Source organism: Lynx canadensis, chromosome D1 (genome assembly GCF_007474595.2).
Source record: "Lynx canadensis isolate LIC74 chromosome D1, mLynCan4.pri.v2, whole genome shotgun sequence".
In the NCBI taxonomy this organism is placed as follows: Eukaryota; Metazoa; Chordata; class Mammalia; order Carnivora; family Felidae; genus Lynx; species Lynx canadensis.
The window spans coordinates 30,499,437-30,525,082 of NC_044312.2; the positions used below are offsets into that span (position 1 = coordinate 30,499,437).

Here is a 25,646-nt window from a genome sequence, read left to right on the forward strand (position 1 = left end):
CAGGCCCCATGTCACCTTCCCTTGTATAGAGTCCACAGAGGGCTAGGGTTACACGTGGCAGGCTCCTGATTCAGGGGTGGGCCGACTCAAGAAAGATGCCCAGAAAGGGTAGACAGTGTCCGGTGCCCAGACCACAGCCCTCCTGCCCACAGCCCTCGTACCGATGACGGTCAGGTGGGTACTGGCAGTGATGCTGGTGACCACGTTGGTGGCGATGCACTCCCACTCCCCGTGGTCCTCCTTACTCAGGGCTCGAAACTGGAGACTCCCGCTGGGCAGGGCATTGTGCTTGCTTCTGCTGGGCTTCCCTACCTTGGCCAAACAAGGGGGCAAAGAGGAAGGCAGGAGCGGGTCGGCAGGGGAGGAGCCGGGTCAGCAGGGAAGAAGAGAAGCCACCAACACATCAGAGGCCCAAGAACAGGAGGAGCAAGTGGTACCCGAACATTCAGCCCGCACCCCCACTGCCCCTCCTCCAGAGCACCCATCACTCTAGAAGTCAGCCCCACTGCTCAGCACCTGGCCCGGTCACAACAGAGCACTACCAGATCTTGCCCCTCCAGCACACTTCCCAAGAGCTCCAGAACCTGAAGGTACCTTTCTCCAAGTGATGACAGGGAAAGGGTCCCCTGCAGCAGCACAGGGGATAAGCAGCTCCCGGCCAGCCTCCTGCCTATACTCCCAGCCTGGTAGCACCGTAAAATACGGGGGGTCCTAGGGAGAGCACAGCAAGGCCATGAAGTCAATCATTTCAGCTTGCCCACTCCCATGGAGGCCACTCTCAGCCCTGGGCCTCACCTTCAGGACAAGCCGTGCAGGAGCAGACTGGCCCATGGTCCCCAAGGTGTTGTAAGGCACACAGGTGTAAGTGCCAAGAGCCTCCTCTGTGGCCTCCTCAATCCGAATAGAGCCATCCTCCATCAAGGTCCAACCCAGGTTCTGTCAGAGCACAGACAGCAGAACAGGGAGCAATGGTCAGGGGACAGAAGCTCAGTCCCAGCCCCCACCAGGCCAGACCTAACTTCGCAGACCTGGACACAGCACCAGCTAGTGTGGGGTAAGGGCTTGTCTAAGTGTCCTGGGAGAATGGCAAAAGCTCTACCAGAGTGTAGACCCGCCACAGGAAGCAGCTCGTTGCTTTCTCAGAGTTTTTTGGTAGGGACTAGAGGAGTCCTGCAGGGAACCAGACCCTCAGAGGCAGCAGCTCAGCATCAGGAGAGTCTCACTGTGACCCCACATGCATCTTTTCAGCACCTTCTCAACCTGCAGGGGGCGGCCATCTTTGTTCCACTTGACCACGGTGGCTGGTGGCTCTGCATCCACAGGGCATCGGATATAGCCGTGAATTCCCACGGGCACGTAGATGACAGGGGGCATGTTGAGGACACGGGCTGGATCTGTAGAGGGGTAGCATGGGGTGGGAGAGAAGAAAGGCAGGAGGGCAGTCAAGGAGTGAGAGATCTGGGCAGGGGGCCAAACCACCACATAAACCCCCGGGGTCTCTTACAGACACTCCTACTCCAAGGAACTGCCATTCATACCCATCCACCCATTCAGTAAACACTGCCTATGTCCTCAGTGCTCACAACAGTGCCAGGTACCTGGACCACCATGAGGAACAAGATGGACAAAGCGCGGAGGCCACATCAGGCTGCCCCAGTGCAGTGTGGGCTGCCGGCGGCTTTTCATCTGCCCAGCCTACTGTATTCTTAAGAACTTCTGTTTCAAATGTCTGGAGGCACCCAAAGGCATGTTTTCACCTGCCTAAATCCCTAACACCCCTCAAATGCTCCTACACATGGACTGAACTGCAGACTAAGGACCCTGGATGTCCATTTCCCCAGCCCCTAGACTCCAAACTCAAAGTCAACATTTGACCCTATCCTCCACCGACCATTCCTCATCCCAAGTGTCTCTTGGACACCAAGCAGCTCTCTCTCGCTCCACATCCTAAACCAAAAGTGGAACATCAGTTCTACATTCTGTGTTCAGAGACATGACCACCAGTGGTTCTTTCCTCTCCTCTCCATTCTGCTAGCTGTCCAGCCCCTCTTGGCCTCAGTTTCCCCTCTGTGCAGCTGGAATACGGAATCAGCTTTGGCCACAGAATGGATGAAAGTTTCCCACGAGAGCAGCAAGAGGAGCACATCCTGTGATGTGGGTGACTCATCACCTTCCCATTCTCCCCAATTTCCCCTGAGGGCGACCAGGAGAAAGATCCAGAACTTCCAGTGAGGCAGTGAGGATGAATGAGCTGGTATGTTTTAAGCATTTGGAGCTCTTCAGAGAACAGCATTACATAAATATCAGGCCGAGTTATATATTTAGACATAGCTTCCTTCTTTTGTATGTAGAGGTTTTTTTTTTTTTTTTGCCTCCAAGATTTTTCAAAGGGTTTATGAATGGGAAATACTCTGAACGCTGCTTTTTAGCAGAAATAAAGATCCTTGTCTCACCCACCTGAAAATCTCACCCCCCGGATTCTCTCTGAAGGCAAAAAGGAAGTAAAAAGGGACAAGCTGCAGTGGGTGATGGCACTGGGGAAAGACGCAGAAACCGCATACCCCTCTCGGCACAGAATGGCCCATGGCTTCATGGATGGGGGCCTTACTTTTGGTTACATTCCTCATCCTTCTGAAGACTACCCCTGCTGGTTCTCTCTCTCTCTGCCCCCGCCACCTTCTAGCCCAAGTGACATAGCTAGACAAGATGCTACTCCAAGTGGACTCTTCCCTGCCCTTAGCTCCTCCACATCTAGCACAGCTTGGGGCACATGGTAAGTCATGTTTAAATAGCTTCTTGACTTGCTTTTTCCTACTGCAGGTCAGGGTGGGAAGTGCTTGATGTCCTGGGTCACACCACATAGCTTTCCTAGGGCCTCATAGCCCTTAAAAACTTAGACTCATCATACAGCATGCTAAAAGCCCTTTTTAAGTTGATGACAATGGAAGTGGAAAAATGATGCCTTTGTCCCCACAAGCAAAATCACTGCATGGAGAAGGAAACAATAAGCATGTGAGGTGAGAAGCTGGACAGGGCTCAAAGGTCCAGCTTGGCTCCACCACCACAGCGCCCACTCAGCAGTAGACAAGTGCAAACACCCAGCTGTGTGGAGTGACTTTGGAGACCAGCCCCACTTCCTGGGGTCATCAACTGTCCTTCTGCTTGTTCTCAGCTCACATGCTGACCAGGGCATCTCTAGGCTATTGAACTTCTCACCCAGCCACGGCATGCCCTTGTGGGTGAGCAGTCTTCCCACACTAGCCTTCAAGTGATAAAAAGCCTGTCACCTACGGTAACGAGGCAGGGCCTTTGTTGTCTGAGTGACAGGGCCATCCACAAATCAAAAGAAAGAAATTAATCCTCATTACTCATCCTTCTGTCTCTTTCTCACAATGATCAGCTTGCCAGGGGGTGGGAAAGCATCGACTACACTGCCGGATTCAAGATTAGCAAACTGAATTATTGCACTTGCACAAAAGCCCTCAATTGTTCTGGCATGAGGAGCAGCTCATCCATTTGGATCTCTGGCCGCCCTAGAGAAGAGCTAGAAGAAAGCCAAGAGGGAGCCAGATGCTGGCAGAACTAGATCAAGTCACCCCAGAAGAGGGTTCTGTCCCCTTCACTCCAAACAGCTGTCCACAGTGGGGGAAGGCATAGAGCTGGCAGGAAATCTAACTCTACTTCAGCTTCACCTACACTCCCTCATATACCTGAGAAAAAAAGGACCAGAGACCATCTCATTCAACATCCAGAGAGAGGAGTTGGCTAGCATTCAATACAAAGACAACTGCTCAAAAGGTCTACCAATCCTTGAATCCAACCTAAGCTTGTTGACTGATGGAATGAATCAGTTAACACTTGTAGTGATGCCTGGCCCATAGAGGACACCCAGCAAGCACTGTTTCACCTCAATTGACCAGCCCAAGTCTTGGCCTCATGTTGGGCTATCCCTGCTTCCTGTCATTCCTCTGCCCACATTCCCTCAAATGACACTCGGTCTCTTACTATCCTCCAGCCTCCAGTCTGGCTAATGTGGCTTGGATCTTCTGGAACCCCCACCATGTGTTGCTCTCCCTATCCCTACTCACACTGCACAGTTAAGTATGCTGAGGCAGAAGGGGAGCGCCCCAGGCTGTTGCTAGGAACACAGGTGTATTTCCCTGCATCCTCAGGTTTCACCCGGAAGATGATCAGGGTCCCATCGATCAGGATCCGCACTCTCAACTTCAGGTCACTACAAACACACAAAGAGACAAGGAGGGGTGGGGGAAGAGGGTCTTCCATCAGACAGTGGAGCAAGGCAGCAAGGAGTCCCCTCTCTGTGAACGAGGCAAGGAGAGCCAGAGCCTCCTCATATTCCTGGCCCATCTCAAGGCCACTCTGTGCAGATACTGGCCTTGCATGAGGGACAGATTAGACTTCCCCTCTGCAAGCTCCTAGAGCCCAAGAGCAGCCTGCAGCAGCCCCTGCTCAGAGGCTTTGCCCCTGGGAGGCCTGGTGTCTGGGGACCCCACTGAGAGGGCAGGACAGCATGCTCACTTCTGGAAGTAGACGTTCTCGTCCTGCCAATACCAGGTGTAGGTAAGGTTGCCGGGATACGCCTCTGCCCGGCAGGTGAGCAGAGCATCCTGGGATATGTTGACAGTGATGTTCTCAGGAGGGGAAACGATGAAGGGAGGCCCTAGGGAATAGGAAATAAACATAACCTTACCTGGTATGGGAGGGGAGCACAGCAGTGCTGGGACCTCCCAGGAAGCTCTGAGAGGTCTCAGCAAGCAGTGCCTAAACTCCAGGAGGGAGCTGGAGGGTAGCACTTGTTCAAGAGGCAACAGCACAACCCTGGGAAGTCGCCACAGAGATGCTTCCAGCTACTGCTAGCACTCACATTCTTACTCTCCTTACAGGTCCCAGAGATGCAAAAAGTCCAGGGGTGTGACCACAGTGAGCCCCAGCCCCCTGAGCCAGCTGCAGGACACCCTTGTTGGTGTATACCTGCACCCTGCCTCCATGCACAAGCTCCCCAAACCAGCCATCTCACCCCTAGACACATAGACATACATACCCCTTCCTGCTCATCCTTCTCTCCAGCAGAACCTGAGCAGGGGACATCATGAGGGACAAAGGCCACTCTTTTCAATCCAGAGCAAGGAATAATTTGCTTCTAAAGGAGTTAAAAGGCTTGTGCTGCTTATCAGCCAGAGGTCAAGAGGGCAGATTTGGGGAGAGGAGGCAGGGGGATAGCAGAGTAAACAGAGAGTGAAATCCCAGAACTCCCTGGTGCTAGCTTTCCAGATAGGCCACAGCTGCCACTTGGCTCTCTCCTGAGAGTGGGCAGCTCTTCTCCAATCTACAGAGGGACCTCTGGCCCATGCTGCAACACTCCAAGTCAGAAGAAGGCAGAAAGAACATGTGTCTCAGCAGCCCTGGCAGCCCAGACAGCCACCACTAGCTCTCACCCGCTCCTTCAGCAGGCAGCAGGTGGGAGGCAAAGAGGGTGGATGGGCTCAGTACAAAGAGATTCCGCCATCCTGATGCTAGTCCTTCTGGGGCACACTGGAGCCCCAGGCAGGGAAAACTGGCATTTCCCAGTGCTGACCATGCAGACCCCAGCTTTGCCAAATGCCCTCAGTGTTATTTTAAATGTCTGAGGCTTGGATTGAATTCCTATCTTTATTTATTGAAGCCGTCACTAACGGGGTAGAAACCTAAGGGAGGTCTTCTCCCCTGGGGAAGATGGAGGTACAGCAGGACACCACTCAGACAGAGTAACCATCAACATGGTGCCTCCTGTCATCCCGTGTGATGGCCACAACAGGCCACCATGGGCACTCGGGCTATGAACTACACAATGCTCAGGGGGAGCCCAACCCCACTCCTCATGAGCTGCCCATCTCTCTACCTACCTCAGCTGTGCCAGTCGTGCCCTGGGCAAACCCCTCTGCAGCTCAGATGGGATGGAAGTCCCTGTAAAAGGTCTGAGGCATGAAGAAGCCAGAGAAATCTCTCTTACCTTGGACAAGCAGGTGAGTGGTATGAACAGCCTCCCCCTGGATGCTGTATGCACGACAGGTGTAGGCACCTCTGTCCTCCCTACTGACCGATGTCACCGTCAGGCTGCCATCACTCACCTGGGGCCAAAGAGAGATGGAGCTCAGCACCCACACTGGGGCCCCACCAGGGGCTATCTCCTCAGGCAAAGATAGCCTCAGGGCTCATGCACTAGGGGGATATGGAGCCAAGCACTCCGTTCATCTCCTTTCAACCACAGACACCAACAAGGCTGCCTGCTGTGCAATGTTACTGGTCACATGAAGCAGGAGACCACCTTGGAGAGGGAGGAGGCAAAGGAAGGGCAAGCAAGGAGAAGTGCAGCAGCCCCAATGGAGAACCACACTTACCTGGTATTTCCCACTAGCACCTAGGAGTGTCCCCTCCTTCAGCCAGGTGACAATGGGCTTGGGGTTCCCAAAAGCTGTGCAGGTCATGGTAACACTGCCGCCCTCCTTGGCCTCGATGTACTGGGGGGGTGTTTCCGTAAAGGTGGGAGGAGCTGCAGAGAGATGCAGGGTGGGATTAGCCAGGCTGCCGCCCTGCATGCAGTGCCCACCCACACCAGGCACCATGGCCATTGTGTTCATACTTAACCTTCCGCGAGGTGCTAGGATGAAGGAAGGGGGACACAAGTAAAATCCTCTGCGCCTGAGTCTTACAGGAGAAGAGGAGACCTGAAATTCAAAGTCAGTCTGGCTGGGTGCAAATTCTAATATTCTCCCATTGTGCTTGGCTAATTCCCAATAAACAAATATTTGCTGAGCACCTACAAGGAGGCCACCAGCACTTAGTGCTCAGCACTAAGGACAAAGCGATAAACAGCACAGCTCCCATGACTTGCAGAGCACACACTTGCTACTAGCTCCAGACTGTTCCATCACCCCCCACTCCGGTCTTTCACCTAAAGATCATCCCTGATACTCCAACTTCCTTAACCCCAGCCCAGTCAGGCCCCATATTTCCAGGATGTCTCCCACCTGAGCTCCATCTAGGCCTACTACAGACCACAGGCCATGGTGACAAGGAATCTTACTCTTCCAGATTAGGCAGAGAAAATTTTCCACCTTCTTCCTTTTCTGGCATCCAGACAGAAAGACAGCCCACTCTGCAGGCTACTCCTTTTTTAATTTTCTTCTGATTATGCCAGGTTATACCCACACTACCACCTGCATTGATTGTAGTTTTGACCAATATCCATCCTGTTTGGATAATCAACTGTTCAGAGACTCAGTCTCATCAGTCTGAGCTGCTTGTAGAAGCAATCAGATCACTCTTAACCTCTTGGACTTTCATTGCTTTTGAAGTGACAAGGAGGGGCCCCACTTTTAACCTTGAGTCCTAGGGTTCACAATGCCTGGCTGAGGCAGGACATTTTTAGCTCATCTCAAGGTACCCAAAGACCAAGTTACAGTGCAGCCTGCCACTAGTTGGGTAACCCTGGACAAGTTACTCAGCCTCTCTGGGCTTTACCCAAATCTGGCCCCCTCCAGTATTGAGGTGAGGAATAAGTGAGATACAGTTTGTGAAAGGGATCTTGTGAATGTAGATACGTGTGAAATGTTGGTTATTTTGCCATGACTATCATCATTGTCATCTCCCCAGAAACATCTGAGGCATCAATGAGAAGCTTTGAGGGGTGCCTGGGTGGCTCACACAGTTGAGTGTCCAACTTCAGCTCAGGTCATGATCTCACAGTTTGTGAGTTCAAGCCCTACGTTGGGCTCACTGCTGTCAGCCTGGAGTCTGCTTCAGATCCTCTGTCCCCCTCTCTCCCTGCCCCTCCCTGGCTCACACTCTCTCTCAAAACTAAAATAAACATTTTAAAAAGAGAGAGAGAAGCTTTGAGATAGGTGTCACCTCTCCAGACAGCGTTGCCCCGAGAACCAGTCAGAGTGCTTTGAGGTTTGGTACTGTCTGCCCCCTCCTCTGCCAACCTCGTCTGCTACCATATACCCCTTCACTGTGCTCTAGCCACCCTGGCCATCTTTGTCTTTCTCAAATGTGCTAAGAATGTCCGATCTCAGGGCCTTTGCATTTGCTGCCCTCTCTGTACCCAGACCTCACTCCTTTGGTTCATGCAAATCTTCGCTAAAATGCTATCTCTGCCTTAAGTGGTCAGCCCATCTAAGATAGCATTTCTAACATTCTCTACCCCCTTAGACTATTTTATTTTCTTTAAAGTACTGATCACTGACTCTCCCTGAGAACAAGATCTTTTCAGTAAATCACACTGCATGCCTGGCTTTTAGCACAGTTCCTAGCTTGTAACAGAGCACTCAACGAATGTCTGCTGAATGGATGAATGAATTAAATGTACATACATACACACACCTACAGACCAACACAAATTCAAACACATAAAACTTCCTAGGAACAAGACCATGGCAATACCACTTTCTTCAATCATTTCCAAAGTCCTTAACTCAGTGTGGGCACACAGAGGGCACTTGGAGAGTGAATACTGAGTGAATTAAGAAGCATAGTTCATCACACACAAAACACACACAATGGACAACTTCAAGCACATCAATACTCATCCAGCATCTAATATAATAAAAATGATGGCAAAAACCATCCCAAATCCTTATAAAGGGATTCTGGAATCCTAGCTTCCAGGCCTCCCGTGCTGCCCTGGAATGTGTGCTCATCTCCAACAGAGCCCCTCTTGCCAAGCCTGTCCCTGGAAATATAGCCACAGCCTCATTACCTCTGGTGTCAAGCTTAAAAGAAAAGATAATAAATTAAATTAAGTCCTGAAGTGACAAATTAATTACTAATTACATAATTACTTTATTATTTAGGTGCTAATCAGGAAAGTACTTTGAACAATCTCGAGTTTTCAGGAAAACAATGGTTTGACTCTCAATTATTTACAGAATTAGGTGTTAGCTTGCCAGCTGCATTTCTAGGCTTAATTCTTTTTTACAAGTGCTCTATAATTAATAGTGCAGGTTAGAAATAGACTGGCCTCTCCTCCAAGTAATTCACCAATGTAAAGCAAGACTTGGCTTGGGCTTTTTGGATATTTTATGTGATAAAGGAATAATTGGGTTTGTTTCCACCCAACTGGTCTTTAAGAAAACACAGAAGGAGATTGAGACCATTTATAATTCTAATTTTTCACTGGCCTTTCATTTTCCAAAGGTGATCTCTGTCAGAAAATGCCTGACACTAAACATTCTAGTTTGGAAGCAATGGAATGCTGGCACTCCAGACTCTTTCCTTCCATAATGGAAATATTTATGCTGGAAGGAACCTCAGAACTGGGGGTGAAAGGAGGAGGGAATAAAGGGAGACAGCTCTCTCACCTTCAAATGTGTCTGCTCTAATCTACCCACTTGGGAGGCAGGCTCCTTGGTAAGGGCAAAGCCCCGGTTTAAACCCTGGAGCAGATGAGGGAACATTCTTAGCTTTTCTGGCCAACACTTTCTATAAACAACCTCTATGAATGCACTGACTCTCCATCTGGGCATCTGGGCATGCTGTTCCCTCTGCATGGAATACCCCTGCACCCGGCTAACTCCTCCTCCTTAGTTGGGTCTCTGCACAGGAGTCCTTCCCTCAAAGAAGTTCTCCCTCCTTTGTTCTCCCAAAGCCCATATTGCAATTTTCTCTGGACTTACTGCCTCTGGAAGTTTCCTTAAAGCTGAGTCTGGATTGGGCCCATTGCTGTGTCCCCAGAGCCTGCCACAGAGCAAACATCCAAGATGTGTGTGTGTGTGTGTGTGTGTGTGTGTGTGTGTGTGTGTTACTTCCCTTTATTTACAAAATCTACAAAAAGCACTCCAGCCTGATCTCCAGGCCCAGGATATACAGGTTACTCATGTAAATACTAAAAGCCAAGACTCAAGATGTGTTATGAATGGATAATTATTGGTGAGTTTACAAGAACTTTCAAACTACTACAGTCCTCTGCATCTTCCAGTCTGAGGACCTTCCTATATACCACCTCCCTGCCACTACTATTTCATTTGATTTCATCTTTTTTTCTCTCTTGAGAAAGAGAATGGCCAGCATCTGACCCACATGTAATTAATGTCACAGACACTGTGCAGGACACTTTCTTACACAGCATTTCATCTGATCTTCACAACAGCTCTGCAAACAGGCATTGGTTTTGGTAACTGAGGGAGTTGATGCCCAGAGAGTTGCCTGGGATCTTACAGCTACTGAATGCATGAAATAAACCAAACCTTTTCAAGGCCTTCTCCCATGCTTATTCCACTCTAAGTCATTGTGAATTCTCACAGAACCAATTCCCACTCGTGCAAACTAATATAGAGACATAATACAACACACAATCTCCAATTAAATTCTACCTTCCTGTCACGTGAGTGCCTACTGAACACCTGATGTCTCAGGTCACTGAAGTGGGCGCTGCCAGGAGGACATGAAGGGAAAACAAGGTGGTTCTTGGAGATTACAGCCCAGTTTAGAAAGGGCATAAGAGAGAAAGAAAGCAACATAGGGACTCTTGGCTCGGTGTTCAATCAGCGAAGCTTTTCGCGGCAGATTTACCTTCCTAATTATGTTTTGCTTTGGCTAATATTAAGATGAGTTTTCATTCTCGGCACACACAACAGCTGCCATCAAAAGGAGGTGACTCAAAAGCTTGCTATGTGGTGGGGACAGCCCACCCAAGACTTAAAGTAAGCCTCCAATCAGTCTCTTGGGACTGACTGACAGGAGCCAACTATATCTAATGGGTTGGGCAGCCTAGACCAACACTGTTCTAGGACCACCATCACTAAGTCTGCTCTTCTCAGATAACAGTGCCCTGGCTAAAATAGTCTGTTCTTTCAGGACTCTGGAGAGGTTCTCAAGCCAAGGAACATGGCCTGCCCCCCTTGGGAGGAATGACCCAACCCACAAGGTAGGGCAGAGAGAGCCATCCTTCAGAGCAGATCAATACTATGAGAAACTTCCAAGCCAGGAACAACATCAATTTCTCTCTCCCAACCACAGCATCTATAGTCACAGATATCAAAACCACAAGGACCCAAGCTCTGTGTGGCACATCCAAAGCATATATGCCACTTCTCCAGATTTTTCTCCACAGTTCCAGCTTCTCCTGGCTCCTCTAGAGTATCTCCTCCCAAGTAAGGACTCCCAGGGACATAAGAGAGACTCTCTTGTGGAATGCACGCAGAGGGCCCAACCCCTGGTGTGGTCACAGCCTTAGAATCAGGCCCCCAACTTGCACCAGCACTGGGAACTCAACTAACTCACTTGGGCCTCTGCAAAGGGCTTTGTTGCCTTTTCCCAAACACTTGAAAAGCACCAACACATAGCAGTTAACTTAACTGAACTATAATAACTGATAGCCTTTAAAACGGTTACTCTTCACTGGGGCGCCTGGGTGGCGCAGTCGGTTAAGCGTCCGACTTCAGCCAGGTCACGATCTCGCGGTCCGTGAGTTCGAGCCCCGCATCGGGCTCTGGGCTGATAGCTCGGAGCCTGGAGCCTGCGTCCAATTCTGTGTCTCCCTCTCTCTCTGCCCCTCCCCTGTTCATGCTCTGTCTCTCTCTGTCCCAAAAATAAATAAACGTTGAAAAAAAAAAATTTTTTTTAATAAATAAATAAATAAATAAATAAATAAATAAAACGGTTACTCTTCACAGGATTCTTACATTTTCTTAGACAGTAAACCCAGCACAAGAAGGGACCATGTCTGGGTTGGCTCACCATCATTTCTCTTCCCCTAGTGCAAGGCTAGGCACACAACAGACACTCATTACATATCACTCAAATGAACATATTTAACAAGGAACCAAGATATTAACCTAAAAAGGAAAATGGTTATGGTGGGGCTCCAGAAATCCCACTAGAGCAAGAAGGCATTATTTGGACTAGCAGCGTCTTCCCAAGGCTGGGAAATGGTGCCAGAGGCTATAAACTGGGCTTCGACAAAGCCTTAAACCTCCTGGTTCCAAGAACCAGCTACCTACCTCCCTCTGAGGAACTCTGACTCCACCACCCACAGCAAACCCCACTTCGTGCTCAGGGAGCTGCTCCTCCTATGCACCTCTGTTAACCCAAGGCTCTAGGAAGACAACTGAAGGGGCGTAGGAGGTGAGAGCTACTAATGCAATGGGGCCCAGCCCTGATGAGGCTCCTCTTTGTGGCAGAGATTTGGGGCAGGAAGAGTGGCTTCGCCTAAAGCAGGTCCTCAGAGAGCAGTCTTCTGGGTCATCCCCCACCTGCCCAGCCCCAGGAATGAGGCCCATACACACCGTTGATGGTAAGGTGGACCCAGCTACCATTGTGAAAGGTGTCATATTGTTGGTCCAGCATGAGCACTTTGCACTCGTACCAGCCCTGGTCCTCAGAGCGAACCTGCTCCAGTCGCAGGGATGCTTTATCATGAAGACTTGCCCGGCCTGCAGGAAGAAAGTGGACAAAAGCCCAGGAGGCCATCAGGGTGAGGCTAGCGGTGTGACACCTGCCAAAGGCAGAGGACCCATTGTAACCTTCAAACCATTTCCCATGATAGGACCCCAAAATAACACCTCGCACCAATCCCAGGCAGTAGGCTGAAAGGAAAAGGCACACAGCCTTGCCATGGAGCCACTCTCCTGGTCTCGGCTGGCCTAGCCCCGCTGCAACTGTAACTCTGGGTTTGGCCCTGGGAAGAACCTCAGTCCCTCAGAATACTCCTATTCTTTTGGAGATCTCTTGGGATAAAGGAAAGGCATGGGGGATGCAGAGCTGAAGAAAGAGAGTGGGAGGGAGCGAGGGAGGGAAGCAAAGGTGCAAATAGAAGCAGGTGAGGTATGGGACTCTAGAGCAGGCCCTAAACCTCAATTCAGGCTGAGTGACATCCTTCTCCCACCTGGGTCCCCACCACCCACATCTCTCTGCCTGTCTTCCCTATGGTAAAGCAGAGGAAAGGCAGGCCAGGGACCAGGGTGGAGAGGTCCCCTCCAGGTGCTGCTGCCCGTGCCTGAGACACTGCACATCTAGCCAGAACCCAGTGTCCCCAAGAGCTAAGACGCCAGAGCCCATAAGCCCAAGAATGAGGACAGGGCTGGCAAGCAGAGCAAAGGCCCCCCAGCTACCCTCCTTAACTCCATCCTCCTCCCCATTAGGAGGCCATCTTTGTCTCACTCATGGTGATGAGATGGTAAGAACTGCGGCAGGAGCAAGCAGAATGGGAGTCTAAAATGAGGATACAAAGCAGCCCTCAGGGTCCACCTTCCCCTCACCCACCACCTCAGCCCAGCCCTCAATGCCATGTCACCACCTTCTCAGTTTTCATCCTGTCTCAACACTGGCAATCTGCCTAAAAACCAGAGCATCAAATGGCCAAAAACAGAGTGAGAGAGAGAGATAAATGGAAGCTTTCTGAGAGATGCAAATCAGACCTCAGAAGTCTGACCTCAAAGTCCTGCCAGCTTCCTGTCTTCCATTAAAATTCCAGCACACATATGCACACGCGCGTGCACACACTCCTACATGCATGCATGTCCCATGCTCTCCTCCCTGGCAGGCTGGCAGACAGGCACTGGCAGTGACTCACAGTGAGGCCCCTTCTGGCAGGTGGAACCACAGAGCAAGACACCGAGGGGACCAGGAGGAGAGAGGCTGGAGCAGCAGAGGAGGCAGACAGCAGGTGCAAGCTACAGCCACAGCACTGCCCGGACCAGCCTCAGACATTTACTTCCACTGCTCATGGATGAGATGAGGCCCCAACTTCAGAGCTAGAGGGAGGGAGTGGGCAAAGGCAGACAGAACAAAGTCTACAGTGCCACCAGCACACCTGGCCAAAGGCAGCAGGGCTCTGACTCAGCTTCTTTCTGCGCAGAGCTCCCCTTCTGCCCAGCTCTCCTCCCCTGCATGGTGGGCTCTCTAGGCTTCCCTGTCCTTACTCCTGCTTCTGCTCCTACACATCCATAGCTGTGCAGTGATGCTTTGTGTCTGCACCACCTCCTCTTCCCTCTCCTCCCCACCACTTAATTAAAACCTACCAAAGTGCAAACGATGGGAGGAAAGAGGCAGAGACTATGGAGAAAAGATAACAGACCAGTCAGAAAGATAAGAAGCAATAGAAAGGCAGGAGGAAGAGTGCCATGACCATAACCACTGAGAGCAAAAACCAGGAGAGGAAACAAGCAGCCCCGTGCAGCCCAGAACTTACCTGCATACTCAGGGTCCACATGAGGGGGATAGTAGCCAAACTTGATGAAGATAGGGATGGGCACCCCAAACTTGAACCACTCCACGACATAGGGTGGGGGCTGTCCCGTCACTGGGTGAATCACATCGCATCGCAGGACCACGCCCTCACCGGCTCTCGCAGTAACAAACTCAGGCTCCTCTCGAAGGCCGTGGGCAGCTAATGGGTCAGCAAAGTTGGGATGCACAAAGGGAAATGACAAGGAGATCCTGCCCCAGCAGCCCAAGAGGCAGCCCCTTGCCCATGTCTAGGGACCTCTGCATTCCCACTTCCTCCCCAAGGCAAGCGGCCCACCCCAGTCCTCCTCCTGAAAAGTAGTCCAGTCACTTCCCAGAAGGTCCCCAATACATTTTTAACCCCCTTAATCCCCTCTCTGCTCATACCTCCCACAGCTCTGAGGGCCCCAGCTATCCATGAACCTGAGACAGGTAGGAAGGGGAGCAGAAGAGGAGAGAGAAGCAGTTCTTTCCAGTCCTGCATGCCAAACCTTCCCTCCCCAATCCCAAAGAGCAGATCCATGACCATATCCTCCTCCTTTGAACTCCCAACAGTCCTAAGGAGTCTGGCTACTGAGAAAGTAAAGGGGCCCCAGCCTCTCTGTGGAGACCTGCAGCCTGGATTACAGAAGCCTGCTGTAGCAGAGGATAAACATGGAATCTCTTCCTGTGCAGGATGCTTCCCACCAGAGCCTGGTAGGAGCTGCAGAGCCAGCCTCCTCCTACGCCCCACCCCCAGCTCAGCCTGATGTTCACAGCACAAAACAAGAGTACTCCATACAGGAGCAGGGGAATCCCTAACAAGCTGAGCAGAGGCTGCTCATGGCAACACCAGAGGGAAAACCCCACAGGCCTGACTAGCCTCTCCAGGCTCCTCCCTCCCACGCCCCACCGCACCTGCTACAAAGAGGGGAACAGAAGGGTCCTCCAGCCCTCCAAATTCCAAGCCCAAGACATCACCATTAGGATAGCAGTATGCTGGGGGCAGAGCAAGGATCCTGGGGCTGCTAAGTTCAGCCAGCTAAGGAGAAATCACCCCACCTTTAGTAGATGATAAAACATATGGCTGGATAGGGTGCGCCTATCCTCTTGGCAGCAGGAGGGCAAAGTGGAGAGAGACCCATCCCCACCCAAAAGCTGGAGGACACAGAGGACAGGCTAACTCAGGCACTGCTTCTCTCACTGGTCAGCCTGTTCATGAGCCCCTACAGGAGGCATGCCACCCCCACCTCCAGCCTGAAACTGCTCCCTCCCGCATGAAGCCTCCGTGCCCACAAAGTCACCTTGTCGAGCTTGCTTCCCAGTGAAAGGGACAGCCTGGAGAAGCCTCTTCTTCCTGGCTTCCCTCACACTCCCAACACAATTACAGAGGAGACCTCCCCGGCTCTCCCCATCCAAACTCACCTCCCCTCCCAGTCCCTGCTGGGCCGCTCCAGGCAGCACCAAGGACAGCAGCTGCTCTACTAGCAGTGCAAAGCCAAGAGCTGATGGACCCTCCCAACACAGAAAGGATGCCCAAAAGAACAGCGTGTCTGTCTGTCTGTCTGCCTGTCATGGTGCTTCTGTATCTGACTCTTACTGCATCTCTGACCCCTGTGTGCTACTGCCTGTCTCCTTATCTCATCTCTCTCTTTGCTTCATGTCTCTGTGTCTTTGGCTCTTTCTATGTGTCTCTCTGATTCTGTCTTCTGGTTCTGAGACAGAAGTCACTCTCCTACTTCTTCTTCATGTGTCTCTGTGCTGTTCCATCTCAAATCTTCAAGTCTCTCTGTCTCTGTCTCTTCCTCTTTAGCTCTCCCTCTATGAGGATGCTTCTACTTGTCTTTCTTGGTTTGTCTGTGTGTGTGTGTGTGTGTGTGTGTGTGTGTGTGTGTGTGTGTGTATTGGGGAAAATATGTGGATTTCTTTTCACCTATGCACTGAGAAGGGATTCTGCCTGCTTTTCTGTGTGGAGGTACCTCTATGTGCTTATGTTTCTGTGTTTGCGTCTTTCTGTGTCTGTCTGCATGTTCGCTGTTCATCTGTGTCTCTCCTTCTCTCCCTCCCCATCCCCCTCTCCCTCTCCTCCCTAAGTTGCGGAAGGAGGAGGAGGCAAGCCCTTCTAGAAGCTGATTGGCTACTGGTGACATCACTGTTTTCTAGAGAAAGAGCTAAGATCACAGAGTATTTTTGGAGCAGAGCGGAGTGTTGCACTCACCTGCCAGAGGCCCCAGCAGGTTTCCCAATACCCCCACCCCCAACCTTGCTTCAGGCTAGGTTTGAATTCCAACCCCTCAGGGAAAGCTCCAAGAAGGCCCAGCTGCAGCAGGCACCTCCCCCACAGCCCCAGAGGCACCTGGATAAGGACAGAGCCTGCCTCCTAGCCTCCAGGGGCACAAAGGCTGATCCTGGACCCAGAAAGAATGGGCAAACAGTGGGCACCATGTGTGAACAGGGGGAGCAATGTGTGTGTGCATATGTGAATGTGTGTATATGAGGCTGCTCTTGGCAAAAGGATGTATGTGTGGATACATGCCTGTGTGCATGTGACTAGCTCTTAGCAAACGGACAAGGATGAGTGAGGGGGGGGGATGCTGCATGTGTGAGTGTGTATACGTTTGTGACTGTGTGTGTATAGCACAGACTTTCCAGGAGGTTAAAGGAGGAAATACAGGAGCCTGGGAGAAGAGGAAGGAGGTATTCCAGGGCCTAGTTACCTGGTGTGCAGGACAGAGGCTGTCCACAGAAGGGGGCCCCTTCCCAGGGCTTTGGCCCCTAGAGCCTAAGGCAAGAGGCAGAGGGGCAAAGAAAATGACCAGCTCTGCTGAGCAGGTGGTTGCCCACTTTTAGCAGTGAAGCTCGGCTCTGTAGCACCATGGCTACTGGGGTTGAAGGCTCTGGAGAGCAATGCCAGGAGGTAGGTTGGCTCCAAAATGGGTTCCCACAGTGCCTCCTGCTCAGTGCTGCCTCATTCTCACCTCCTGGCAATGAGGCAGCCTCATTCACACCTCCCCCAGCACTGGGGCTGGCTCCAGGTTTCCACTTCCACCCCCAGCCAGCCCCTGGGCTCAGGACTGAGCACCCAACCCAAGGCCCACCCCCAAGCCAGTCAGCCCCATCCCTCATCTCTGCACAAGGACCCTTTCAACCAGGGACAAGCAGCTGGAGAGAGGACTCAGTGAGATAAGCATCCCAAATATGATAAGCAAGGCAGAAAGAGATGGAGTTTCCCAAGAAGAAAGCAGAGGCGTGGGAGCTCCTGGCCCAGCCTCTGCACTTGGTTCAACCCATTTGGTTTTCTGAACCCTGAAGTATTTATCACCTTCCTCAACTCCTCAACACACATACATACACACACACACACACACACACACACACACACACACCACTCTCACTCCATCACCTACAAGCACTTCTTCCTAAGCCTGATCCTTCCTGAGCCAAAGCATGTCTAATAAGACACTTTCTCTAGAAAAGCTCAAAGCATGAAACAAAAGTAAACAGGGTGGCAGTAAATAGGGAAGGGGTGCTTGATGGAGGAGAAACTCTCACCTAGGACACCAAACCCAAATTGAAGACTTTGAAAGAGACTCAAGAAACCAGGAAGGAGAGAGACACAGAGACAGACACAGTGCAAACCTGACACAGGAAGAGCCCAGCCCACAGGAAGAAAGAGAACTCTGGGGCACAGAGGACCCAAAGACATAGGCCTTCATAGGAGCCCAGAATCAGGAAGACAGAGCAGAGGCTATTCGTTCAAGAAGCAAGTGGGCTTCTCCCCAGCAGATTGACTGGAACAACTGCCAGTGGGCAGGGGGGCAAGAGGAGGAGAAGGAAAGGATCGAGAGTGACCTGAAGTGAGGAGGGGCTGCAAGAGGCAGAGACACCCCCAGGCCCCTTCCCCACCAAAGAAGCCTACAGCAGCCCAAAGAGGTGTGGCAACAACCTCAGAGGGGAAACTGGCATCTGTAGGAGTGAGGGTGGTAGGAGCCCATGAGGTGCCCTGGATTCCACATACCTGTTTTAGAGAAGGCAGGAAACAGCAATACCCTAAGCCGAGCAAATCTGCATCCTGGGGCTCTGCCCAGCCCACTTTGGAGTTGTTTTCCCAGGATAGGGTAGAGAAAGCAGGAGAACAAAGGAAGATGAGGTAGCCCCTGCAGTCTGGCTGACCTTTCAGGAAGCCCATAGGGTACAGGTCTCCTGCTCTCTAGGCCAGGTGGTGCCCAGCAGGCAGCCAAGTCCAGGTTGCCATTGGATCCCCTGTGGACATAGAACCATGAGGAGCCAGGCTCTGGCACAGCCCTTGTGTCCCACACTTACAGCCTAGGGCTCTTCCACCAGAGCAGGGCTGGCGGAGGAAGGGTACCTGAGAATGAGAAACACTAAATGCCTAAGAAGTTCTAGGAGCCAGGGCAGGGAGAGCTTCAGCTGTCAAGCAACCAAACTTCTTCTAAATACCTACCACATACCAGGCTCTGTGCCTGGCGTGTAACACAAATTTCACTTAATGCTCACAATGCCCACCTGATAGAAATACTACCAGCTCATTTTCACAAATGAGCAAACTGGGAGGCTACCTGGCTCAGCCAAGTCACTCAGGTACAAGTAGGGGAGTCAAGCTCCAGCTGCTGTGTCTCCTCCTCCTCTTTGCCCACACTCATTGACAATATCCTGACCAACCACAGGCCCAGGCACCACAGCCTCTCCCACATTCCATCCCAGACATCCCAGACACTTTCCTCCCTGAGTCAGAGGGCAGACCTTCTCCACTACACATTCTGCTTAGGTTCCAACAGCCAGACCCATGCAGCCCAAGACCAGAAAAGGATGACAAGGTGGGTCTGTTTCAGAATGCAGCTGGTGCTCTCTGGCTGGCTCTGGGCTCAGCACTACTCAGCACCTCTGGCTACGTCCGGCAGTGGCTACCATTAGGGAAGACCACCGGGTGAGGACCAGCCTCCTTCATTCATGAGTACAAATCCTTACTGAAGCCGCTGCTGCTGCCTCCTCCTCCTCTTCCTCCTCCTCCTCCCCTTCTTCCTCCTGCTCCTCCACCCCCTCCTTCCCCCCCCCCCCGCCCGCCTCTTTGTCCCCAACCCCCTCATCCTCTGGGCACCAGACTCCCAAACCACAGGCCTGTTGTCTAATAATACCAGCGACAGCCACCGCCACCTCCATCTGCCTGCCTAAAAATAATCCCTGCTAGTCCAAAAAAGGCACAGCCCCCAATAGTCCCCCAATCGCTCCTCCCCAACAAGCCAGAAGGCTCCAGGAGATTCCAGGAAGCCGGGGACTCAGGCTCCCAAGGAGCCTCCCACAGAGGTACACACCCAGAGGGATGGCATGAGGAAAGCAGAGAACAGAATCCCTATTGCCCAAAGCAAAGAACACTCTACAAATATGAGATAGACAAGAGGCCTGTGTCCAAAACATCTGGTCATGTCCTTGTTCTTTCCAGAAGGCAGGTGGGCTAGAAGTCATCTGGCCATCATTCTGCCTCCATCAAGAGCCCCCACACCCAGCCTAAGCAGGTTCTCAGAAATGTCCCTACCTTCCATGGTCTCCATCAGTGTCCTCCCAGCCCTTCTGGCCCCCACTCCCCATTAAACCTCTCAGGGTGGGAAGTCAGAGGTCAGGTGAGCCCAGACCAGCCCTAGCCAGCAAACCCTCCCATCTTCCAAACAGCAAGGCATGGAGGAGGGAGGGGCAGGAACTGCAGGCCTCCTTCCTCCTGTAGGTGACTCCTTCCTAACCCTCTTGGCTGGGCTCCCCTCGAAGCCCATGAGGCAGTGATGCTATTAGCAACTTTAATTTGCTCTCAGCTAGATTGTATTTCCAAGAGCCTTTTCCCCATGAGCCACTGACAGGAAGCAGTCAGTAATTCAACCTCCACTCTGCTCCTTTAATGGCTCCTCAGCAGAAAGGCAAAGCCACACCCCACCCCTGCCACCTGGGTGGAGGCCTGCACCCTGCACACTCACACGTGGCCATGTGCACACATGTGTTCCAGAGCAAACAGGCAGGCCAGCCCAGCCAGGTGAGGGCACCAGGGGCTCTGTCTGCCACTAGGCCACCCTCCTCTCCTCAAGGAAGACAAGATAAGAAAGAAAGGGGGAAATTGAAGCTCCATATTTACTTACAGTAAGGTGTCAGCATTCCCTACTCTGAAGCCAGAAAATAAGGACAATGGCTCACCTTATACAATTTGTGAAGGCAGGCCTGTGTGCAAGCTGTCTGCCACAGACCTTCCTGGTGGGTGCCTGTGACCAGGAGGGAGGTAAGGGGAAATGTGGAGGGGAGGGGGGGCTGGAGATACAATGACAGGCAGAGGGGACTATCCCAGTCCCTTCTCTTCTCAGAAGGACAGTTAAGCTGGTTGGCACTTCCCTCAAAGCTTTGGCTCACATGGAATTGTTCTCCAAAACCCTTACAGAGGCCCTGTCTCTGCTCACCAGTCTCCTGCTTATTCACGCAAGAGAGAACAGAAAAGCAGGAAGATTCCTAAGAAAAATAGGTCAGCTGCCTCGGGCAGATCGCGCTGGCACCCATGGGCAGTGCCCCTGAGGGGGCCAGGCTACAAGCTGCCTCTGCAGTCCCAGCACCCTCTCCCATCTCCCCAGGGACCCAGCCCCTTCTCTACTCTATCTAGAGTGCACTGGGTTAACAGGCAACTGATGCCAGAGCCCACTGTAGCAAGACAGGCCCATTTTTTGTCCCCTGGAACTCTGTCTGGGTTTGTCCCCCATTTAGGCTTTCTCTCAGGGACATCAGACATCCTTCAATCCAGTCCCTGGGCTAAGCCTCCAACTTTGGAAACTTCTGGGCTGTCTAGACTCAGGTACAGAGCAGGGGGATAAGGAAAGTAAGGCATCTGCTCTGAGTACAGTCTGGCTGCCAACTATAGCACTTGGAGGGGAGTGACTCCCCACCTCGTGCCTGGAGTCTAACTGTCCCCCTGTCATCCTCCATTCTATACACATGCATGCAAACACTCAAGTGCACACACACACACACACACAGGTGTGTGCACACACATGCACACACATAAAAGCACAGGCATGTATACATACACACACATGTAAACATGCACACACATATAGGCATGTGCACACATCTCCAGACAGCTCACACCAATTACAGCTATTTTCATAATTCAGATCCACTCTTCACACAAGCTGCTTAACCAATGCTAGGGAGCAGACAGAAGAAAACTGCCCCCCTGAAACCCTGGGCCCCAGCCTGAGAAGGTCACAGGATGTGTCCAGGAAGAGAGGAGACTTTCAAGGGGAAGAAAAGTGCGTTAAATCTCAGGCCTAGCCCTGTATAGAACATATCTCCCGGCCTTTACTTCCCTCCCCCTGCCAGCACACAGGAAGGCTGGGAGAGAGAAGAAAGCAGCCAGCAGGCCTGAGAAAGACAGGGCCAAGGGAGAAGAGAGAGCAGCAGGCCAGGCTCTGAGAGCCGCGCCCTGGCTGGGGTGGGCAGAGGGGAGAGAAAACGCAGGCATCAGAAGAGCAGTGCCAGGAGCCAGGAAAGAGGGAGGAGCAGAGAGATGCTGAGTTTCAGCATCTCCCCAGCTAGGCAGCCTCTACTCCTTGGGTAACCAGATCCCAGCTTTCTGTCTCAGAGCCACAAACATGAAACCACTGAGCTCTGGGACCTGCCTACTCCAAGTCTGGCACATGTTGGGCCTCAGGTCAAGAGCTGAAAGCTGATTCTTCCCACTGCCCCTTTGCCATGTCCTTTCCAACACATCCCTTCCTCAGCTTCTCCCAGGGTGTGTGCTGCCAGACACACCCCTGTCTCTGGCGAGTGTGCGAGGGATGCACACACACAGGCGCACGCACACACACACACACACACACACACACCACTTGGCTACTTGCTGAGCAGAGTCCTTTGCTGATGGACTGCCCATGGGGTCTTGCTAGCAGCCTCCTGGTCTAAATCTCCTCCCTCTCATCTTCATCAGCAAAGGGAAGAAGGGAGAGTTAAGGCCAGGCACTCTACCAGTAGGATCTGAGTCAGAACCCCACTTTACTTGGGGACGCTGTAGTCAGGGATAGTCCAACCACAGAATCTGTGGTTGACAGGAGGAGGCAGCCTTGGGAATAAAGGTCCAGACTTCTTCTCCCCTATGGGAGGTCCAGAGTCATCTAGGCATGGCCCAAGGTCCTGCCCCAAGTTTCCTCAGTCCAGGATGTTGAGGCTTCAATCGCCATCTTCCAGATTCCAGATGCCTATCTTCTCCCTACCCTCCCCAACCTCTCCACTGACCTCAATCACCTCCCAGACACACATGATCAAAGTCAGATGGGAAGCCCATCCCTAACTGTCCCAACCCGACACTGGCTTAGGGGCCCATTCCCTTTTACCCCTCTGCTAAAGCAGCCCCTACTTCGGCCAAACCCTAAAGGTGGCATCTGAAAGTCCCTCCCTGTCAGAAATCTCCTCAGAAGTCACCTCTGCCAGTCAGACAAGAGCTGAGCTGTCACACAGAGCCAGCTTTTGAACAGTGACTGGTATTTCCCGTATGAGCCAAAACCCTGCCACACAGATCCCCTCCCCCTCCCCCCAGAGTCTGTGATGCTAGGACCTGCTTGGCTCCTGGGCTCCTGTGCATCCTTCCCACAAGCCTCTCTGGCCACTGACAAACTCTGAGTTTTGCAGATCTTTCAAAGAATTTCCAAGTAGTCCTGAGGTCTGCACACCCTCTGCATACCTCCCTGGGATTCAGAGGAAAAAGGGGTTCTGCCCAGGCAAGGTCAGCCTGTGAAAGGGTACTTGATTCCTACAGAGGCAGTCTTCTGAACTTCCCTCAACACACTTCCAGCTCCCAATGCCCTGAATGGTCCAAAGGAAAGAAACTGAGAAGGGGCCTGGAACTCCAGAGATACTGAATGTAATAATAATAATAATAATATTCACATTTATTGAGCAATTACTATATAACAGGTAGTCATTCATTTCTTTACAGCACTAATGTTCACCAAAAAACCCTGCAATCTCATACTGTTAATCCAATTTTTCCATTGAGGCAAGTGACATTTAAAAGGTTGAGCAACTTATCCAAGGTCACAAGGCCAGCAAGTGGCAGAGCCAAGATATGAAACCAGATCATGTGACTCTATACCTAGGTCCTCAACTACCATATATATTGGCTTTTTAAGCTAAAAGGACTCCAAGACCAACAGAGGTGGCAGGCTCAAGGGTGCATGTCAAGCCATCCCAGACAGAAGGACCTCTCCCCACCCAGAAAGAGGGTATAACCTTCATGCCCAATAACCTTCAATGTTGTTTGGAAGTCCTTCCTTCTGTCTAGCCATTCTGTGTGTTGCTGCCATTTGCCTTTATTCTATGCTTAAACTTGCACAAAGTCCATTCCCCTCACCCTGACTTCTCCAGTTTAGAAGCTATTTCAGAGCCTCCTTTCAGTGTCTCTTTTTTATTCAAAGATCCCAGCAGCTCCTTTTGGTGCTTTCAGCGACAGTCCCATAGCAGGAACGTACCAAAAAATGGAGGGGAGGAGGACGAGGGCATTGGAAGACTACAAGGAAATAGGGGAAAGGAGGAGGCTGAAGCTAAGAACAATTTCTCACACACAACTCGACCGATCTCACACCTACCCCCATTTCATAAGTTTCTGAATTTCCCTGGCCTCAGTTTTCCCACCTGACAAATGGAGTTTTTAAACCATCCAAGGCAACGTACCATTTAACAAAATTACCCTCCCTTCACCTTCCTCTGGTTCGGTTTTCAGACTCACTCCCCTCCTCCAATAGCATGGAAGACATTCCATTCTAGAAACTTTCTCAAATCATTCCTTTCTCCCCCTACACACCCTCAGACAAGAGAGGACCCTGTCTGTAAAAGGCGCCTCCAGCGAACCCCCTCTACCCTAGCGCGGCTGGGAGCGGGTTCTCTCTTTGCCGGGTCCTCCCTGCTGACTTCCACCCACCGACGGGTTTTCTCCCCGCTCTCCTCTCCTCCCAGCTTTGTGAACTTGCCCGCAGCTGGGTCGTGTCTGCGTGGTGAAAACGGTGAGCTCAGAGTCCTCGCACCCTCCGGGCTCCGCTCCTACTTCCATACAAGGGCCGAGAGCCTGGGGTGCCACCCAGAGGCTTGTAGGTCGCTTTGCCCGTCTCCAAAGCAAAAGCGCGCGCGCTCACGCACGCATCAACCAAGTCGCTGGCTTCCCTCTTGTCTCTTCCCCAGCTCAGATAGGGAAACCAGAAAAAGAGAAACCTCCCTCCGCTCCGAGATGAGGCAGTGGGGACCCCTACCCCGCCACCCTCACACCCAGCCAGCTCTGCCTCACAGCCGGTGAGGGCGACGTGGAGTCCGCACGCCTGGGGCCCGCTCTTAGGGAACTTTTGCCTGGCCAGGGCCCAGGTGAGGCTAAGACAGGCGCGGGCGCCTGGCAGGGCTAGGCAAAAGCGGACACTCCTCTGAGCCGGCCAAGAGACTCTCTCGTTTAACCTGCTCTTCTCTTTCGGGGCTGCCTGCGCCCCCAGCCCCGCAAGGGGAATCCAACCCCTAGCTGCCAGGATGTGTGATCAGAAGGGATGCGAGTTGGAGTTGGGGCGCCCGCAGGGTCGAAAAACCAGTCCCTTTAGCTAGCTAGCCGTGGGTGCCGAGAGTCCCAAGGCTGGACTGTGGAGCGGTGGCGCTGCGCGGGGCTCGTGCGTGCTGCAGCCTACCCAAACACCCACAAACTACCCGGCAGCCAGAGTTAGGAAAGCCGCCGACTCCCCAGCGCTAGAGAAGGCGGTTGCTCCGGCAAAGAGCACCTGGCTCGGCACGCCGGTATGAAACCCTGAGGCCGAAGGTGGACAAAGTCGACCCGGATCCCAAGATCTTTTCCCGAGTGCCAGGCAGCCCTTGGATTCCGGCCCCTTCCCACCCGGCCCCTCCGGCCCGCGGCCCACAGTGCTTCCCCGCAGTGCTCCGGAGCGCTCCTCAACCGAACCAGAGCCTCGCCCGCGGAAAGGCGCAACGCTCAGCGGGGCCGGGGAGCCCGAAACGAAGAAGAAAGGGCTGACGCCGCGGAGGGCCAGAGGAGGGGCGCTGCACTTCAACTCACCTTGAGCCGCAAGACCTCGGGTGCTGATCACACTTGCTATCAAAGTGGCCACATACCAAATCATAGTACTACCGCGCGCCAGCCAAGAGCCTCATCCTATCGCAAAGTGCTCCTGCGCCCGCACACTTCTCGCGCCCGAGCGCCTGCTCACGCCCGCTCGCGCCCGCCTACGCCCCACGCCGGTGCTCCTGCAGCCCCGCCGGCCCGCTCTCCATCCCTCCCCGGCTACGCTCGGCTCGGCGCGCAGCCTCCCCGGCCCCCGGCGCAGCGGCACCTGCACTACTAGCCCCGGCAGAGCGCAGCCAGCTCCACGGTGAAGCCTACCAGGGCCGGGCCTCCGGGACCGCCCCCGACGCCC

At 52.5% G+C, this 25,646-nt stretch overlaps 1 protein-coding gene across 1 annotated transcript in view; it reads right to left on the reverse strand.

The window, feature by feature from the left end:
• Window positions 1–25,430, reverse strand: part of IGSF9B (immunoglobulin superfamily member 9B) — a 51,329-nt gene extending 25,899 nt beyond the window's left edge. The window contains exons 1-11 of the mRNA XM_032595037.1: window positions 25,289–25,430; window positions 14,189–14,386; window positions 12,285–12,431; window positions 6,399–6,550; window positions 6,011–6,128; window positions 4,540–4,681; window positions 4,089–4,234; window positions 1,252–1,394; window positions 796–936; window positions 595–711; window positions 162–312 (exon numbers count right to left, since the gene is read on the reverse strand). Of these exons, the coding sequence (XP_032450928.1) occupies window positions 162–312; window positions 595–711; window positions 796–936; window positions 1,252–1,394; window positions 4,089–4,234; window positions 4,540–4,681; window positions 6,011–6,128; window positions 6,399–6,550; window positions 12,285–12,431; window positions 14,189–14,386; window positions 25,289–25,352 (1,519 nt within the window). The 5' untranslated portion in view covers window positions 25,353–25,430. The remainder of the gene's footprint in view (window positions 1–161; window positions 313–594; window positions 712–795; window positions 937–1,251; window positions 1,395–4,088; window positions 4,235–4,539; window positions 4,682–6,010; window positions 6,129–6,398; window positions 6,551–12,284; window positions 12,432–14,188; window positions 14,387–25,288) is intronic.
• Window positions 25,431–25,646: the final 216 nt, after the last annotated feature.